Source organism: Centroberyx gerrardi, chromosome 13 (assembly GCF_048128805.1).
Source record: "Centroberyx gerrardi isolate f3 chromosome 13, fCenGer3.hap1.cur.20231027, whole genome shotgun sequence".
NCBI lineage: Eukaryota > Metazoa > Chordata > Actinopteri > Beryciformes > Berycidae > Centroberyx > Centroberyx gerrardi.
Window position 1 is genome coordinate 5,810,448 of NC_136009.1, and position 20,824 is coordinate 5,831,271.

General features: G+C 42.8%; 1 protein-coding gene across 1 annotated transcript; it reads left to right on the forward strand.

The window, feature by feature from the left end:
• The first annotated feature begins 203 nt into the window (after positions 1–203).
• Positions 204–20,525, forward strand: klhl20 (kelch-like family member 20). Its single transcript, XM_071907012.2, has 14 exons — positions 204–296; positions 1,527–1,590; positions 4,507–4,764; positions 5,610–5,718; positions 6,384–6,590; positions 10,595–10,753; positions 11,007–11,101; positions 11,546–11,661; positions 12,114–12,297; positions 12,396–12,539; positions 13,516–13,649; positions 14,524–14,732; positions 15,412–15,518; positions 16,389–20,525. The coding sequence occupies exons 2-14, from the start codon at positions 1,568–1,570 to the stop codon at positions 16,471–16,473; spliced, it is 1,830 nt and encodes a 609-aa protein (XP_071763113.1). The 5' UTR covers positions 204–296; positions 1,527–1,567; the 3' UTR covers positions 16,474–20,525.
• The last annotated feature ends 299 nt before the right edge of the window (positions 20,526–20,824 follow it).

The following is a 20,824-nucleotide window of genomic DNA, read 5'->3' on the forward strand; positions in this document are numbered from 1 at the left end:
GGTGACCTTAAGTGAAAACCTCAGGGACACTTCAGAGTTCAGTGCCTTGCTCGAGGGTAGTTTGGCTATGATTATGCGCTGACTGAACGGTGGAGGGCAGCAATACGGCTGCAGGCGTCTAGTCTGCCGGAAATGTTGAAGAAGAAGAAGAAGAAGGAGGAGGTGGCGTATGGTAGTTTTGCACAGGCGCAGATCAGCGAGGAGGAAAAGCTAAACCAGCGTTTAACCAGCGGAATAAAATTGTAAACATTAGCAACCTGGGCGATTCCTTTCTAACGTTGGGATGGAAATATAAGGTAAATCTCGTCTTAAACATGCAGTTATTGTTAAACCCACTGCCATGTTTGTTTTACCGGGTACTTGCCACTGATAACAGTGGTTTCAATTGTCATTTCAGGTTTTGAGACACGATGATGGTATATGACTTCACGCTTAGACAGTCTCTCCGGGCGGACACATTTACCCGGAACATGTCGGTTATAAATGCTCCAGTGTCTGCTTTTTACTCTCATAATCTCGTTTTTATGCTCTTGGGTCGTGTCTATTTACATTAACGTTACTCGTTTGCATTGTGACTGGAATCGCCAACGCCAATGCTAGCATAATGTTATTTTTCAGAACTCTTCGGGAATCATCCGGCTCATTAAGTTTTAACGTTAAACTGGAATAAAATCCGACTTGGGAGCGTCCAGACCTTCAATTTAATGGGTTTCTCGCAAAACCGCACTGAAATCCAAGTCTTACTGTAGCACGAGCCAACTGCGGTTAGTGGTAACTGGCTGAGTAGTGCGTCCGGATCCGTCTATCTACTGGAACTCTAGCTAACTGTTAGTTAGCTAACACAAGCTAACGACACCCTCAGCCTAGCTTATCTGTAAATCATGCGAGAACTGTGACTGTAATAGTGGTTGAGTGACAGGTGTATTAGGTTATATGATGTGTCTAAACTTGGAGATATTTTTGTAACGTGAAAAGATAACCATATTAATGTTCGGGGGAACACCTGTGTCGCTGCTTTGCTACATTAGCGATCCAATATTCCCTCTGCGTTCCTGTTTTATCTTGTCTACTAATTAACTCTAACCCGAGATAAGGTTAATACGTTTGTGTAACTGAAAATTGTGCTTTAGCAAACTGCTGCATTTCAAATACTGATAAAATGCTGTGCCATATTGGTTGTCAGTGCATTAAAACTGGGACGGAGTTAGGTGGTCATGGGTCAGTTGTCATTGAGTTAAACCGAGGTCATGGCCAGTCATCTGGTGTTAAATACCAAGGCGGACATGATCTCCAGTGGGTGATTCATAAGCAAAAATAATTCCCTTAAAATACTCTAATAACCTAATAACCTTCATATAACTTAAATCAATTTGATAGGACATGCTGTGATGTATACTATGAATTTATGTAAAACTAAAAAGTGGATAAACTGAGTTGAGGTGGGCTCACCCTCCACTACCTCCCTGGTCATGAAAGATTGACTATGAATTAACTCTGACTCTAGACTTGTTTCTCTGTCTGTGAAGGTTAACCTCAAGGTGTGGGACCAGATATTGTTCTTCAGTGCATGGACGCAAAACCAATGCGCAGGTAGGTGTGACATTAGTGTGAAGACTGTAGATCAGTTTTTTTCCCAAGGTTTTTATCAAAGCTTGGATTTAGTGGGTGCTGCATGGGAATGGAAGACTGGAGATTGAGTGACAACCTTTAGTAACCTTTTGGTTATTTACTAAATTGCAGTTTCTCTCTCTACCAAAACTAAAAATCCCAACATTTAGGCCTGTCAGTGTGGAGGAATCTATCAACCCTAATGCTTATGTTTGTCTCAGGCCAAAGATCAAAATCTGACAAGATTACCAACTGAGTCCTTTGTTGTCATTAAACCTTGATTTGAAAGTCAGCTGTGGTCCTTCATGCATGAACTGCCGTCTGTCTGTCAGGAATTCTGATGTGAACTGACAGATTGAGGGTAGATGCCTGTGCAGGGCTGATTCCTACAACACAAAGAGGAGGTTTGCCTCTGTTTCCTTTCTTGAACTAAGACTCCTTCTCCTCTGATTAGTCATTACTTAATTCACACATACTGTAGACCACTTGGAGAGTCACCCCATAAAGAAATTTGGTCAGCTGATGCAAAGGACCAAGGGAAAACTAGTCTATAGCTGAGTTTCCTGCCTATTAAACTCTTAGATGGCCGAGAGAATAGATTTTTCTGACCAAATGAAAACATGGAACTATCCAATACCCAATAATATCATGAAAATGACTATGTCCTTTCCTTTTTATAAGGCTTCAGAATGAGTCCTATTAAAGGATCTTGTTTTAAACACCCGTTACTAAGTGACACCCATTCTGTTGGTTACATCACCACCTAAGCCTCTCTACAAGGCAGGAAGATCCCTGCCATATAGAGTTTCCCCTACATCAAAGTGGGGCTTTGGGGGGGTTCTACCAAGAAGATCCCCCACCCCACCACCCCACCTCCATTGCTGACATGGAGTTGACCCTAGCCCTTTTGCCTTGTTAAGCCCGCGGTCACTATCACCTCTGCCACTGCTCCAGCAGTTTAATGGTCTGGCAGATAATTGGTTGGTGGGATGTTTTTGAACAGGACTTCCAAACCTTTATTTTTAAAGCCTGAGACGAAAGATAAGAAACTTAATATCGCCCTGGAACCCACGCTCATTAAAACAAACTAGCATTTTCATCTTGAAGGCATCCACCCAAAGCATGTCCACAACCCATAGTTGTGCCTCTGTTGATGCACTCAGTTACACGTTCCATTGAGAGTGGACAATGATTAATGAGGGAATGAGAGAGGTTGTGATTTGTTGGATATACTGAAGCTATGCTAAATTGAGCAAGTGGCCCGTGTTTTATGACCCTTATATTTTCTCATAAATTAACCGTTATGTTCCTTGGATCCCCTTTAACTTGTATATTTATGACAGTGTTTCCTCTACATGTGTACAGCCTTATTGTCTAACACAAAATAAACAGTAAGGATAACTACATATGATTAGTCTATATGTTGTGCTAGATGTAGGGCTGCCCCCTAATAGTCGACCAAACGTTAGTCGATGAGAAGAGTCTTAGTCGACCAAGTTTTCATTGGTCAGTTAGTCGCAGGGTAAAAAAAACCCAAAAAAACCCCCTCAAACTCCATTCGGGAGCTGCACCTTGTCATTAAAAAGTTATTAGACCAGGGTTGCACTTGGCGGGTGTATTGCTGGGGACCCAAGGACGTGCAGTGTCGGATTTGGTGCAATTTGGACACGTGACACAATATTAATAAACTTTGAATAAACAAGCGGACAGCGCTCTGTGCAGCAGCGGGGCTCAAAGCAAGCGACTGATAGCCTACGCCTATTGTGTTTTTTTTTTTTTGGGTGAACCACAGTGTATTTCACCGGTGTTTCTGACCGCTAGAAGCCGTGATTTGGGTGTGTTTTTTCCCATGAACCAGAGTGTATTTCACTGGTGTTTCTGACCACGAGTAGCCGCGACTTGGGTGTGTTTTTAAAAAAAAAAAAAAACTTAAATAATTAAATTAATATCATAAACGTGCGACGACTAGTCGACTAATGGCTTGAACTAACGACTACTAGTCGACTAGGAAAATCTTTGGCGGGGGCAGCCCTAGCTAGATGTATCCAAATAAGATGGTTGATTATGGGAATAGGATCTGAAGTGAACCAATGTCCCAGTACCAAAATTACCCCCAATGCCCACTGCTATAAAAAATCTAGGGGAGCACTGAGTCAGAGTGGACCTACCAGTGTAGATAAGGTTTCACTGGCTATCTAGTGGCCAGTGACCCGACCAAGGCTATATTTGGCACAACTGATAGCCATGGGAATGACTGAGACCATGGGTCAGGTCTGTGTGTGTGTGATGATGAATGGGCGGTTGATTTGACAGGCCCATTGCATATATCTGTATATAGATAATATACATTCATATGTATAAGTAGACACACATACAATGCAAATATATATTATATTTATATAATTGGAAAAAAACTAAATGCAGAACAATACTAGAAAAAGTATAAAATACGAGCGATTTGATGGCATTTGCTACACTTACAAAATCAAGTTATTTTGATACTGAGCCAAATGCATTTTCCAGCTCTATAAATACAACACAGTGAACGCTGTTCTGTTGTTTGGCTGAATTTGAAGCCAGATCATGGTGGTTTATACAGAACACGCCGAAAGGCCTAGCACATCGTTCCTTCTACATTGAGGAGAGACATGGGTCAAAACCAGCTGGTTTCTAAAGACTCTTGCTCTTTTGGAATTCAGAATCGCATGCTTTTTCCCATCTTACTGCACTTTGTCTCATTCTTAGTCCACAACATCACACCCAGTAATTTCCAACCTCAGCAACATTAAACTAATCGGGTGGTTGACCCTGCTGGCTTCAACACAGAGAGCAGCGTGATGCCAAGTAAAAACCAAGGATATATTTACTCACTTACTGACTCCTCTGGTTCCCATGAAGGGCCACCAGCGCACGCCAAGACGCCACTGGAATGGACATCACCAGCCGCTGCACCCTGGGGGACCCCAACAAGCTCCCTGAAGGGGTCCCCCAGCCCGCACGCATGCCCTACGTCTCGGACAAACACCCGCGGCAGACCCTGGAGGTGATCAACCTGCTGCGGAAACACCGCGAGCTCTGCGACGTGGTGCTGGTGGTGGGCGCCAAGAAGATCTACGCCCACCGCGTCATCCTGTCCGCCTGCAGCCCCTACTTCAGGTACAAAGAGGCAACCTGTGCGTTCAGACCACATTTGTTAAAGGAATATGACAAGTTTTGGGGTCAACTTACCTGTTACGTGATGGGAACATGGGCATAATCTCTCAAAACCTTTTTTGTATTCCTGTAAGCAGAATAATAGAACATTTGTATGGAAAGTGTTTGACATGCAGTGATAACACATTGCTTCAAATCTGACTTTACTGAGTCCCTAAAGTAGTTTGGAATGCATGTAACTGATATTTAAGTGGTTTGAATTCACACTTGATGAATTTTTCAAATGTACTATTTCTTGTATCAGAGGAATTGGCTAGTAGTAAGAGCTGTGTGGTGGTGCAATAATCAAACAAAAGAAAGCAAAAGATGCAGTTCTTTGCTAATCAGTGGACAGGGGTGTTTATTGTGGAAAAGGAAAATGGAACAACAACTTGGCAAGAAGTGAAAAAACCTGGCTCCTTTTGAGACTTTACTTATTCAGTCCCCCTTTGTAGTTTGGGGCTCACTTGAGTGTCAGTCCAGTCCAAAAGCCAGCAACTCCAATATCCATGAGAGTTCCCCCATATTCTGTGCTTTCTATTTGAAAACCAAAACCAAAACCAATTGCCCTCCAGGGACAGATAAAGTTGAAAGTTGAAGTTATTTGGTACCTTGGGTCATGCGTTCTTTTAAGTCTGACATCTTGTACCATTTTTACTGCCAAACTAATGTTGAATACTAATCATTGCACATCTTACAAAAGTGTAAGATGGAAATGTATCCAGTAATCCACATTGGAGTGCAGTAGTTTTTCCAGTGTGAGCAAGAATAAAAAAATAAGTTTGTCAACTTACCTGTTCTTGTTTCAGGGCGATGTTTACCGGAGAGCTGGCAGAGAGCAGGCAGACGGAGGTGGTTATCCGTGACATAGACGAGAGGGCCATGGAGCTGCTCATCGACTTTGCCTACACCTCGCAGGTAACTAGTCATAGCTCTGACTTTCCGGGGGTGTGGGGTGGGGGGTGGGGGGGGGGTGGTTGGGGGGTGGGGGTGGGGGTGTTATATTTCACTTCCTGCAACTGGTTTTTATGAGCCTAGGTCCCAGGATGACAGATTAAACTCTTCACTTGCGTCTATTTGTGGCCAATATATCACAATATTTTTGTTATTTTTGATAGTATAACAATATTCAATGGTATTTGATATCTCCAATGCAAACTGAACAGCAACAGGCTGATTCAATCACATTATCTAAACTCAAGGCCTTAGAAGGTCTTGAATATAGTTAAAATACAGCATCTTGAATTCTCTTTTAGAAGTCTTGAAAATGCTGTGGTTTCTTGATTTTTCCAGTGAGAAATCAGCCCAGTCACACACTCACATTTTGAGTGTTTTTTTAGGTTGGAAAATTGGTCTCTGGCATTAAAAAATCTTAATAAATCATAAATGTAACTTGCTGGAACTTGTAGACACCCTGCACAGGTGTCTCTTCCATTCATATTAACTACAGTTTAGTAAATATGCATATCTATGTGGCTTTGTATACTTTGAATACCTTAAAAACACATGATGTTGCCCAGCCCTATTTGGTTTCCTTGAAAACATCTAAAGAGCCCCTGATGTTGTGACCCCGCTGCTCCTAGGTGACAGTAGAGGAGGGGAACGTCCAGACGCTGCTGCCTGCCGCCTGCCTCCTCCAGCTGGCTGAGATCCAGGAGGCCTGCTGCGAGTTCCTCAAGAGGCAGCTGGATCCCTCCAACTGCCTCGGCATCAGGGCCTTCGCCGACACACACTCCTGCCGCGAACTGCTCCGCATCGCCGACAAGTTCACCCAGCACAATTTTCAGGAGGTAAAGGAACAGGCTGTCTACAGGTCCTGAAAACAGATCAGAATTTAAGGCCTTAAAAGTAGGTTTATTTGCACTGCATGTTGCATCGTAATTAAACAGATTAATCCAGAACAGGGTTAGCAGTACAGTATGCATTAGGGATGCCCCGATAACGTTTTTTGCCGGCGATCGTCTATGAGCCATATCTGCCAATACCGATCGGCCATACCGATAGTTTTTTTGTTTTGTTATAGTAGCTGGTATAGCAGTATTATAGGTTTAACAGTTTCCATTTTACATACATTTCATCCATCAAATTGAGTCCTGGTTAAAAAGTATCCACATTTTCTTTTTTTCTACCTCAATATTTACTTGATCATTATGTAAACAAAACCATGTGTGTTCTAGGTAGTGCAACATGATTTAGTGAGATAACCGAAGCACAAGACTCAGACTGTTGCCACTTGCCTGTGTTGTTGAGTCGAGTTAAATAAATGGAGACACCCTCCGAAGATATACACTCACCGGCCACTTCATTAGGTACATCTGTTCAACTGCTTGTTAACACAAATATCTAATCAGCCAATCACGTGGCAGCAACTCAATGCATTTAGGCATGTAGACATGGTCAAGACGATCTGCTGAAGTTCAAACCAAGCATCAGAATGGGGAAGAAAGGTGATTTAAGTGACTTTGAACGTGGCATGGTTGTTGGTGCCAGACGGGCTGGTTTGAGTAATTCTGAAACTGCTGATCTACTGGGATTTTCACGCACAACCATCTCTAGAGAATGGTCCGAAAAAGAGAAAATATCCAGTGAGCGGCAGTTCTCTGGGCGAAAATGCCTTGTTGATGGCAGAGGTCAGAGGAGAATGGCCAGACTGGTTCGAGCTGATAGAAAGGCTACAGTAACTCAGATAACCTCTTTACAGCTGTGGTGAGCAGAAAAGCATCTCAGAATGCAACACGTCGAACCTTGAGGCAGATGTCACTTTGGTAGCCAGTTGACACTGAGCTGAAAGCTGATACCTACCCAGTATTAGTAAGATGTACCTAATGAAGTGGCCGGTGAGTGTATATCCATTTCAGTATTTGTTTTTGTATAGCTATGTGAATGTTCTTAAGAGAGAGAGAAATGAGACTTTTCAGTTGCCTCTCCGCTGTTAGGGTCTCGACCAGACCTTAGATCGGGCCCAAAAAAACAAGCCCGACCCTACCTGAGCCCGTGCACGTTCTGTCTGAGCCCGGCACGGCCCGTCCCATTGGCTGCATTTATGGGCTCGAGCCCGGTTTAAAACCGAAATTTTCTTAGTAAGTTGGCTGTTTATAAGTAAACTAATTCCGAGTTGTTTGAATGACACAAAAAAATGTTCAGAATTACGTGCGGGATCTTACTGAATAGCCTACTTCCTCTCGCAAAGGACTCGCAAAGCGAGTGTGGTGCCGTAGGCAGCGAAAACCCGACACTTACATTTCAAATCGTAACCTTTGATTGACTGGTGATAAAAACATAATTGACACAAGGAATTAACAATCAGACTTTGCGGATTACAGAGAAATTTGGATGACAGAAATCTGTTCAGAATTACGCACGGGATCCATGGTTATCAACCTGCCTGCGTGCGCACGGCGCCAGAGGAGAGGAGGAGACGCTGTGCCGCTGCTGACTGACATGTGAATATGTATCGATCACAGTGATTGATACATAAGGGTTAAGGTTACAATGTTATAATACATATAACATTCTGATTATCACACCAAATAGCTTACTCCCCACCCCAATTATAAAAAAAAAAAAAAAAAACGACGTTGGGCTATATCTCTGACCACGAGAGCGGCCCGGCCCGAGGAATGGAGGGGAAATTCCTACCCGACCGGCTCGGGTTCGGGCAGAGAATCAAACCTCTGGTCTCGACTGTCATCCAGTTCTGCACGCAGACCATTATGTAAACAAACGCACATGGCTCACGTGTTTTGCGTCATCGATCGGTTTTTGCAATCGCTGACTATAAAGCATTATCGGAATTCTCCAATCTCATATTTATACTGAATATCGGCCGATTCCGATTGCTGGCCGATCGATCGCGGCATCCCTAGTATGCATCCTATCTGCTTAACTAAACACAATTCATGTCCCTTAAATTCTTCTTAAATTCAATTCCAGGTAGCATTATCTTAAAGTCTCAAATTTGGCTTTCTGAAACTTGCAGTAACTGGTACTTTTGTTATCACAGTTATCCAAAATCTATGATTATCCCATGCACAGATTAGTTTTTGTCAGAAGTTTCAGTTGATGCAGACCCACCCTGAACATATAATACATGACGAAAAATTAATTAATTAAATGTTTTGGGTAATGAGCCAGACGCTGCATGCAGCATGACTACAAAGAGATTAGCAGAGGTTTATCACTTTTATCTCTGTCTATGTCTCTCTCTGTTTCTCTCATCTCTTTCTTCTTCACTCTTTCTCCTTCTCTTTCTCTCAGTGAGGAAGGCGGACATGTTGTGGACTCATGCACACCTTTGTGTTGAGTAACTGTCACGCATTCAGCAGGAAATCATGTCACATGCTCACAGAGCAGTCGCCCAGTTGTTTTCTTCCTCTTTCTGCAGCACTATTGACGTTCAGTTTTTCCAAGCCTAGGGATGTATGCACATGGTAACTAGCACAGTTGTCTGCCTGATTGTGTTTGACAAAATAGTTTCACAGGGGATGGTAAACTTAGTAAAGAGTCCAGGAAGTCTGAGAACAGCCATATTGACAGAAGTGATTAGAAACATTGGTCTGAGATGTGTTGACGTTTGAGACTGGACATATAGGCCCATTGTCATAAAACTCACCTGCAGGGTTAACGACGCTGTAGTGGGTAAGGCCGTGGCATTTTCCCTATTCATAAACGGGGTCTACCGCCTCAGTTTAACTGTGGTCTCATTTCCATGTCCCATAAGAGATTCATAACAGTAATAAGTTGGCTATGACAACCAACATGCTAAAAGTTGTTCCTCTCGTCAGACATTGGGTACGGTGGTATTTTTATGTAAAAACCATGCTTAGTGCAGCCTTAAGTAATAAGCATAAGGGTATTTGAAGACCTCCAGAATCCTTGACCAACACTGTTGGAATTCATCCAGAACCTTTGATGTAGGCGGCCAGAAAAAAAGTGTTGGTGGGCTGACTATGAGTCAATAGAAAGGGGAAACCCTGCTTCGGGCTGTTCTGGTGTGTGGGCTGTAATCAGCTGACAAACAGCCCGACTCCTGTCTTTGCTGCCTCAGGTGATAAGAGATGAGTGTGTGTGATGTTGATAGACTGAGAGATGGACAGAGAGGCAGACTGACTGACAGACTGATAGACAGACAGGCATACAGACTGACTGTTCCTCTACTGTTGTGTCCTCAGGTGACAGAGTCTGGATTTCTTGCTGTTGTCCCACTGACAGTCAATTCATTATTCACCAATAGATATTGAACAAGTACAAATTCTGTCCACATAAAGCATTCGGGGTGATGATGTATCGTTCTTTCAGTATACGCAAAGAGCATTGCGGGACCTGGGGGGAAAATTTGCAGCGAGGGTGTGAAGATTGATGGTAAAAGATAATTCACAGTAATAGAACTTTTACTTCCCTTTTATTAAAGAACAGACATGATTTGTAGAAAATGATTTCCGAGCGCTGCACTCCGCGATGAAGTTTGATGGCCCACAGATACAGAGGAATGAAGCGCTTCATCCCGACCGACTATTATGGCGCTGTAGCGATAGCGCGGTGGTAAAAATAGGGAAACACTGCTTGCACCGGTGATAGCTCATAACAAATTTTTGCACACTCACCCAGACAGCTTCTCTCTCTCTCTCTTTCTTTCTCTCTCTCTCTTTCTTTCTCTCTCTCTCTCTCTCTCTCTCTCTCTCTCTCTCTCTCTCTCTCTCTCTCTCTCTCTCTCTCTCTCTCTCTCTCTCTCTCTCTCTCTCTCTCTCTCTCCGGCAGAGCAACTCGCTGACTGTTCTGCGTTGTTGTCTTGCAGGTGATGGAAAGCGAGGAGTTTATGCTGCTGCCGGCCAACCAGTTGATTGACATCATCTCCAGCGACGAGCTCAACGTGCGCAGCGAGGAGCAGGTTTTCAACGCTGTGATGGCCTGGGTGAAATACAGCATCCAGGAACGCAGGCCTCAGCTACCACAGGTTTGATGCTGAAAAAATATACTACCACAGCTGCTACTGCTGCTATTAACAATATGGTTATAAATACTGCTATGGTTTGGTTCACAGGTCATGCATTAATCAAGATATTCTGCCTGGTGGCATAAAGATGATTGTACTCCAGATATTATTGCTTGCCTAACTTAAGGTCGTGAACCCTCAGCATTGCTTCCACCTTAGTCAGCTGTGACACAGAGAGAGCCTGGGAATGACATGGATTTCATGTGTACTGTAGGTCCTGCAGCATGTCCGTCTGCCGCTTCTCAGCCCCAAGTTCCTGGTGGGCACCGTGGGCTCAGACCCTCTCATCAAGAGTGATGAGGAATGCAGGTGGGTGTCAGTGTGTGTGTGTGTGTGTGTGTGTGTGTTTCTGCCTTCAAGTGCTCCTCATAAGCTCCTACCTCTGAGTTCAGAAGTTGTCAAAAATGAAAACTTTCAATCTAAAAAAATTCAATCTAGAACCCATGAAGTGAAGACTTAAAGTAATTAGTTGTAATGTACTGTAATGAGGATGATACAAGCCAAAATACTGATAAAAATCATGCCTACATGAAATTTGCACTCAAAACAACCCCAAATCTTTTTTCATTCTTCTTGTCAACACTGAAGAGTAACACACTCAGACTACATTCAGAAGTATAAGAGTTTGCTTGATATTCTTAGCAAGCTCAAGGTGTTTCCCTGGGGCTCATTTCCTAGGTAATGTGTAGTGACAGTATATAACCATGCATTATGACTTGTATATTGAAAGTGTCTTTTTGTGATGGTTTACAGAGACCTGGTGGATGAAGCTAAGAACTACCTGCTGCTGCCACAGGAGAGGCCCTTGATGCAGGGCCCCAGGACCCGGCCCAGGAAACCCATCCGCTGTGGAGAGGTGCTTTTCGCAGGTCGGTATCTCAAGCCACTAAAATGAAAATGATCCTATATAGCTCCAAATCTCCATGGCTTTAAATGAATGCCAACCACCAGCCACAATGCTGCCAGGTTTTGGTTGTGGGTGGCAGCTTGCTCTGTTCTGTGGGCCGCTTCGGCAGGTGGCCAGCCTGTCTTCAGTTGGTCTTTTCTATTGTACTATTTTGGCTGCTAAGAAATTCAGTTGGCTGGTGAAATTATGGATGCCTTTGCTACTGTGGAGAATTGAAGAAAAAGTCGATTGCATGCCTTATCTATAATTGGAGCCCATGAGCCTCAGACTGACGGAGGAGACGATTCACCCATAATTTCTCTTCTCTTTAGCGCTTCCTTTCCCTCTGTCCCACTCCCTCAACCGTTTTTACTGTTATGATACGGAATACTCTTTCTCATCCGTCATTCCTTCCCATGTTTCCCCCTCCGGTAGTTGGCGGCTGGTGCAGCGGCGATGCCATTTCCAGCGTGGAGCGCTACGACCCCCAGACCAACGAGTGGCGGATGGTGGCGTCCATGAGCAAGCGGCGATGCGGCGTCGGCGTCAGCGTTCTGGACGACTTGCTGTACGCGGTGGGAGGTCACGACGGCTCGTCCTACCTCAACTCTGTGGAGAGGTCCGATCGCTCAAGCTTTCTCTGGACAGACTTTTCCTCCTTCCTCCTAAAAATAAAGTAAAAATTCAACTGTTGTGTATGCCTTCTCCCCCGTCCAGATACGACCCTAAGACCAACCAGTGGAGCAGTGATGTGGCCCCCACCAGCACCTGTCGTACCAGCGTGGGCGTGGCCGTCCTGGGGGGTTATCTGTATGCTGTGGGGGGACAGGACGGGGTCTCCTGTCTCAACATCGTTGAAAGGTGACTGCCAACACTGTGTGTGTGTGTGTGTATCGTTTTGTCTTTGTCTTGGGGATCTGCCTGTACACCATTGAGGTGCTTGTATTTCCAAAATACCTTTTTGTTAGGGTCTTTTCTCTGGCACCAACTTAACCCCACATTTTTTTTTTTTTGTTCGTTTGTGTTTTTTGTAACTACGTATATGTTCAAATATAATGTATCCTCAGTGATTATAGCTGGCCTGAGTGCTGATTTGATACATGAAATGCATATGAAATAACTGATTTCATACAGTAAATGAAATCAAATACATTAACGGTGTGGTATATCCTGTACTTTAGAAGCAACTTAAGGAGGACAAAAGGAAATTTGTATCCTGAAAAACTATTAAATACCGTAAATGCATCTAATCAGGTTTATGATATACAATTTACTGTAACATTATACTGTGATGTCTCAATCTGATCAACTTTTTAAATACTTGGTGTCTTCCAAGCAAAAATATTCATTAAATCATCAGTACTTGCCAGTGCATTAACATCATGCTCAACAACCAATGTCTCATTAGAATTGTTTTTTATTTTGAGGATTTTCATCTTGGTCAAAATGGAAACCTATTGTTGTCACTCCACATCATAATTAGCTGTCCTAACTTGCTCCACCATGTAACCACAACAAGGAACTAGAAATATCACTCAGCTACATGGCCACTATTATATAATAGTAGTTGTGCTTGTGTGGTTCAGCCTTGCGTAATGTTTCTTTAAGCTATTAATGCAAACAAATTTAAAGCTAAAAACAGTTTGTGTTCATCGCATGAACACACAGGGTTATAGACACACTGATAATGAATAATATATATCTTATTCATTGTTATTTTAATGTGAAAATAGTTGCATATTGCAGCCACAAGACTCCCCAAAAAGTTCTTCACGTGTTATTCTGGCATGCCTCTTGTTTTTTTGCCTAACGGGACGCCAACCATGCTGTGTTCAAGGTACGACCCCAAGGAGAACAAGTGGACACGCGTGGCCTCCATGAGCACCAGGAGACTCGGGGTAGCTGTGGCCGTGCTGGGGGGGTTCCTGTACGCAGTGGGGGGGTCCGACGGGACGTCGCCACTAAATACCGGTACGCTACTGATTCATGCCACTAATGCACACAGAGCTATAACAACTATCTAAGTAGAAGTTAATTATATACCACAGATAGAATATACTCAGAAATGGATAAGGCTGATTATGGCCAAAAAGAATCATTTACACCATATTGTGGTTTCTGCAGTACTGATTTGGTTGCATATGTTTAGCAATCATGTTGGCAATTAGGCCAGAGATTCTCACAGTTTGGTTTCCGTCACACTTCAGAGGAGTTCACACAAACATTGTCATGCTGCATCGTCTTCTCTTGTAGAAATAGCTGGATGGGTTTTGAAATGATTCAGCATTGTTGTTGTGGAGTCGCGGCACAACAACTCTGTTCCACTTCATACTCGGCAAGAGCGTGCTGTCTTGAAGTTGGCCCATGCTGGGTTTTTGTGTAGCTTTGATAATGACAACATTGCTAGAGAAAGCAGCTACTGGAGGATGAGTACACAACCATGCCAGAGTATGTGGAGGGTTTCTTAAATGAGACCAGAAGCCCTCTAGTGGCAGGTCTGCGCCATAGCTGTTAGCTGTTTGAACTCTACATATCTCATTACTTTAATGATGCATGTTTTAAAAACTGTTAACAGGCCAAAGGTCAACATTTTTCCCTGTGAATGCATACTTAAGTCTTCGGTTTTTATGTTTTTATTTCCCTACTTGATTGTTTGGCTGATTGAACAACTAAATCACTCATTCATACTCTCTCTCTCTCTTTCCATTTTGATCCCTCCTTTACCAACAGAGCCTTAAAACCCCTTCAAGAATCATTAGCACATGGTATCCCCCTATGCACATTTGAAATGGATTCATGTAATCACTCATTCATGTTCTCTCTTCTTTCTTTCTGTCTTTCTCAGTGGAGCGCTACAACCCTCAGGAGAACCGCTGGCACACAGTGTCTCCCATGGGCACCAGGAGGAAGCACCTAGGCTGCGCCGTCTACCAGGACATGATCTACTCTGTCGGAGGAAGAGACGACACCACAGAGCTGAGCAGCGCAGAGAGATACAACCCCAGGACCAACCAGTGGTCTCCTGTAGTGGCCATGACGTCCAGACGGAGCGGGGTGGGTGGTGTTTGTGTGTGTGTGTGTGTGTGTAGAGATTTCATGACGTTCAAACAATTTTTGTTTCATTTTAGCTAAAGATGTACAGTAGTATTTCAGTGACTGTACCTGTTTAGATTGCACTGGTTTGTTTTACATAGATACTGACAAAAAGTTTTAAATCAACAAATATCAGGTAATTTCAATTGGCAAAAAAATCAGCAAGGGAATTTCCTCCATTGCCAGTCCCTGATGTACGTGTTCAGTCACCTAACCTAATGCACTTTAAGCAATTTTGTACACAAGGCTTTGGAATTGGGAATTGGGAATTGCCATCTGTGAATGTTTGCTCACTGCTTACCAAGTTGAATGTTTAACACACATTTGTTGAAATGTCGCAGTGTGTTTTAATTCCATATTTAATAAAACAAGCGCCCCAAATTAAATTGATCTCTGAGACAAGATGGGAATTGTTTTCTTTGCATGTGGTGACAGAAGTTTATGACAACCATTCACTTCACAAGCCTTGACAGATTTGTAAAACATTTCCAAAACCAAGTCCTAGGTGGATGAAAATAAATCATTTTCACAAAAATGTGGATTTGATGATTTTTAAGGTACCGAAAAGATTCTTCAAAGTGCAGCTGCGTACAAAGCCACAGTGTAATGCCATGTATTCTGTCCCCATCTCTCTCTGTAGGTGGGCCTGGCTGTGGTGAATGGTCAGCTAATGGCAGTGGGAGGCTTTGACGGGACGACGTATCTCAAAACCATAGAAGTCTACGACCCTGATGCCAACACATGGAGGTAACTGACACTGTCCAAAAGGACAAGGCTGCAAAATACAGCTACTAAGCACAAAGAAACTAACAAACCAAATCCAGTGCAAGAATAATGGTAGCTACTCGTTACACATATTTACAGCATATAGGATAACCGGATATTAGCAGGGCCATTACAAAACTAAATGAGAATCTAATGAAGCAACTATTCAGATGTAAGCATCATTGTAGAAGTGAATGTGTTCAACTGTGACCTGAAAGATGCTTCTGCTCAGATGCCACTGAGTGATGATGCCCTCATTATAATATCTTATCTGTTGTGACACTACCAGACACCTTTACTTGGCGCAGTCCAGTCCACTTACAGTCTACTGTCTCGGTCTAGTGACACTTAGTAGGATTCATCGTGATACCTTATCATCCTTGTGCAAATGATTCACAAGCGAGCTGCATTTTGATAAATTCATTTGGGCAGTGGGGAATTGAATTTGGCACCAGTCCCTGGATATTAACGTCCATTAGTCCATTCCAGTAAAGTAAATTACTACTGTAGACAATTTAATGGATAGTATTTTTCCACTAAAATACTGAGAGAGAAGAGAACCCCACACCAAAATTAATCTTTTAGTTTTTATAACATTGATTGATATTGCACACAGTCAAGAATAGGCCTACAGAACAGATAATTTATTATGCCTATATTCATGAACTGCCTTATTAGTGTCACAATAGCCCCAAGAAGGTAACCTGCACCAATCTGGTTGCAGTTTATCACAAATTATGTGCTTGTTTTTGTTGTTCTTCTTCAAGTGTCACAATCACATAACTTCTACCACATGAAAAAGCGCTTGAACCTTTTCTTTCCTCACCCTCTGACTGCGTCTCCTCTTTCCAGGTTGTACGGAGGAATGAACTACCGCCGGCTAGGAGGAGGTGTGGGCGTCATTAAAATGACTCACTGTGAATCACACATATGGTAACCCCCCTCCCCACCCCCCCTTTCCTCCGCCACCTCTTCGCTCCACCGCCGAAACGGATGCCTCTTTTCACCGACTCTCGTGCCTCCAAAAGAGACGCTGTCTTATCACGCAAGGATGAGAGGAGAAAACAAGTGGGAGGAGGGAAGATGGAAAGACGAGAAAGAGACTATTGACTCTATAGCTCATCCCCACCCGCACCCCCAAGCCATTGACTTGGAAAACCCACCCACGGTCGACTTTTATCCATGAAGTGCACTGAGAGCAGAAGGCTACCAAGTACCATTGCGCTTCCAGTTTGGAGGCTGTTTAAAGTCCCTCTGCCGTCACCTCACCAAAAGTTTCCTCCAAGATACTCTAAAGGTCAGAACGGGACGTTTGAATCAGACGTGTGCGTGCGTGTCACACAGGTGAACCTCAGTTTGATCGGGATTGGGGCTTGGGGAGATTATCCTATATCATTTTTGGGGGCGAAGAATTGATTAGAGGAGCTTAGAAGTTCAAAAAGTGTGATGAGGTCACCGGAAGGGGGCTTCTCAGCCTTTCCAACTGTGATAGCCTCTCTCACTCTCCCTTGAACTAAGACCCCAGTTCTCAAATTCTGGCTAGTAAGGATTGCCCAGACTGGAAAATACTATCCAACAGCCAGTGGACCAGTAAAGTTTCTATTCATTGCGACAGATCGAGTAAGACTGCATCCTTTTGATTATTTCCTGGAGACACAACACTGCATAATGACCGTCGGAGGTCAATGCCGCTCTCTCTCATTCTCTCTCTATCATTGTGTTACATTTAGGCCTATGGCTTCATGCTGCATCGGAGCATACATCTCACCCGTGGCTGTTCATTCTCTAGGCCTCATGTGTAGCATTTAAACACTAGGAAAGCCATCAAGCACTGCTCTTTTGAAGGCATCTGTACTTTAGAAGGCGTCTGTAATTTTAGGCCGTCGCTTGACTGCCCAGAGAGAAAAGGAGTCCTTCCACCAACCCATCCCATCAGGAGGACGGTGAAGAGGAGCAAGAGGAAGTCACTGTTACAGAACACTCAACGTTTATTTTTCCCCGGTTACATTGAATGGGACTCTGCTGCTGCACTTTAGGATAACAGGGGACTGGTGTAGCTATTTTTATCACACTAACCTTGGCGTTAAAGAGTTCAATTCAGATGCTGTGAGTGAGGTTAAAGGAATACATACAATTTTTGGGGAGATTGGCCCTTTGGTCAACTTACCTGTTAGGTGTTGAGAACATAGACACCAACATCTTCCATGTGTCCACGGTAGATAATTTGCTCCGATGCTCCACGCTAACACTTTAGCATATACTATGTTGAGTGATGGTCTCAATACTAACATTTTAACACTTCTTACTGTGGATAATGCTAGTATCCTACTATCACTCAACATAGTGTATGCTAAAGTGTTAGCATGTCACACAGGAGCCATTGATCTACTTGGGACACATGGATGATTCTGCTGTCAATCTTCTCAGTACTTAATGGGTAAGTTGACCAATGGGCTGATCTCCCAAAACCTTGCTGTATTCCTTGAACAAAGTAAAGCTTGAAAAGAGAGGTTTTTTTTGTATTTTTTTTTTTTTTCCCTAAATGCAACTGTCACAGTGTCATGGGCTGGTAGGAAAGACGGGGCCACGCTAAGGTCCACCTCTGGTTGAACTGGCTCATGTTCAGGATGATGCAAAAAATAAGCAAACTTTGCATGTGAAAACTTTCTGAACACCTAGATGTTTTAATTCTCTGGCCAAAGGATCTTTTCAAGGTTTCATTTTTTTGGAATATACTAAATGTGTTAATTTCTATTTTTAAGCGTCATCATACCCCTGATATCTGACATTTGAAGGAAATCTACTTCCTGATTGAATTGAAAGAGAATTGAACCCAGTTTCTGTAATTACTGTGTACTGGACAGACCGTCTTGCCAGCCATACACTCAACAAACTGGCTCCTGTCTTAAAACACACTCATAGAGAAAGTAGGAGAGGACATTTTCATGACAGCAGCCTATGAACTGGGAGTATGACATATGCACTGTGGCATGTTTCACCCAGTTTGGGTTTGAAAGGATGGACAACATTATTAATATCTTACTGTTGTATTTGTAATTGTGGCTGTCTGAGTGACACTGTCCTCTCCTAGGTTGTCCCTCTGATAACCACATAAAGTAATGACGACTTCTGCAGTATTTCATGATGTGATTATTTTTTCCCTTTTTTTTTTAGTTTACACATTTTTTTATCTTTATTTTTTTTTTTAGACACAAATCCCATTTGTTTTTTCTATTCACCACAATTCCCCACATTTTTGGGTTCTGGTCATACACCACTTATCTGTTAGAAGGCAATTGTAAAGTACAACATTGATAACGTTGGCTCTCCAGTTCTCTTAGCAGTCCTCCGATGTGTTATTGAGGTCTTTGGTGAAATTGGTGGTCAAGTTGGTTTGGGTGCATCTCCTCAGAATTTATTGCACTGTGATTGGTATTGTATTTTAGATTTTATCTTTTGTTTTTTATTATGTTTTTTTTATCTGGGTGTTCACCTTTCCAAAAATGGGGGGAAATGTATCTAAAATAATCATCAGTCAACTTGGGGGTTTTGAACGAGGGTGTTTCCACAGTGCAGAAGGGATGACAAGAAACATTTCACGCCGTACACTAGAGGATGATGGCCTTGATGCTGTGCAGGAGTGGAACTTACTGCTTTCTACATGCAACACTCCAGATAATGTTTTGACTTTTTGACTTTGTATGACACACACATCTCGCCCGTTTATCAGATGATTCTGCACTTTAATTCGATAACGGATTCAGTTTGGAACAAACGCTTTGCGGCAGTTTACGAGGCAAGGCACAGCAAGAAAATACAACCAGGCTGATGCGTTATTATGCATTATATTAAACGCCTTTTCATCAGTGAGCCGGTCCTAACATGAATGTTGGTGTTGATGTTCAGTGGTATGCCGACTTTAGATGTCGTTGGGTTTAGTTTTCTGCTTGATGATACCTAGGAGAATCTCTGAGGGGGAGGCTTTCGAGTCGCAGGATCACCGTCGGCCCGATAACTTTAAAGAGTTATGCAATTCTTGATGTTGATGATTTATTAAACTGAATGTTAGTGCTTTTGGATGTGTCGCAGTCACGCATGCAGATGCTCGCGTCAATGTCAAAGAATTCAATTTAACCATTTCATGCAAAATTCGTAATATTTTGATACGAGGGAAAGTCTCTGTAACTGATCTTGCATATTGGTTCTCGTGAATGCCGAGTGGCAATAGATGATATAATAATGCTGTCACACGTTATGAGCAAAAATTCATGGTATGGTATCTGGCCAACTGTGTGCGCCTGCTTCTTAAAAACTCCCCCCCCGAGAACATGTTGCTATTTCTCACTGCCACAGAATTAAAGGGGAATACCACTCAATTTAAGAATCTATACCCGTTATTCCTATAGTCTAGGACAGTCCAATCAATATTGAATGGGAGAATGATCTTGTGGCCCACAGAAAATTTTTAGACTGCCCTTATCTGTTGTTACCAAGTGTCCTTTTACATCATTCATGCCTTTTCTTTCTCTTTGGTTCTTTTGTAAACAGTATGTTTTAAAAAGTCGCTATATGAATAAAGTTTTACTTAATTACTTATCTCCAGAATATCTTTCTGGTCTTAGTTCTCTGGTTTTTGAAAACGAATTCTCTGGACCTTTTGTTTTTTTTTAAGTTCACAATTATCAAGTGATCTGTCGAAGCAATAGCATTCAGTTCTTAAATTGAGTGGGATTTCCTTTAATGTGTAAAATGACAATGATGCATTGTGATTGTGATCAGCAGAACTCGAATAGCCTTCAGCTGGTAGCCAATAGAAACAACTCCTTTTTGAATCGCTTATGTATGTACAATACATCACCCACACATGTCTGTGATTTCTGATGTTGGTTTTATGTGTCGAACAGCCATTTTTCAGCTGTGATCACTACAGCGGCCCTGAACTGATCACCATGTTCACTATGAAAAGGATAAAACTTTTCTCCCTGGAAATGAATGTGTCTGTCTTTCTTTGCATGGTCTATAATGGGAATACTATAGAGGATAGAGACGTAACAGTAGCCTCAATAGGCCAGAATGCAATGTAGCTACAAGACTGCATTGCAAGGCCTGACTCCTGCTTTTTCTCCACTAGAAAAACTTTCATTCTGTTGTTGCTACTACACTTGCTCTCTGAGTGTTGTCAAAAGGCATTCTGGGAAATGTAGGAAATCAGTCACTGAAGTAGGAGTAGACGAGCGAGGCAGGTCGAGGAATAGTGGGTACACCAAAAAAGTAAATTGCAACACTTC

Bases quoted from the DNA above. Each gene is read 5' to 3' on its own strand.
- klhl20 (XM_071907012.2), top strand. From the start codon at position 1,568: ATGGACGCAAAACCAATGCGCAG. The intron at 1,591-4,506 runs GTAGGTGTGACA...GTTCCCATGAAG, and splicing joins GACGCAAAACCAATGCGCAG to GGCCACCAGCGCACGCCAAG. The intron at 5,719-6,383 runs GTAACTAGTCAT...CGCTGCTCCTAG, and splicing joins ACTTTGCCTACACCTCGCAG to GTGACAGTAGAGGAGGGGAA.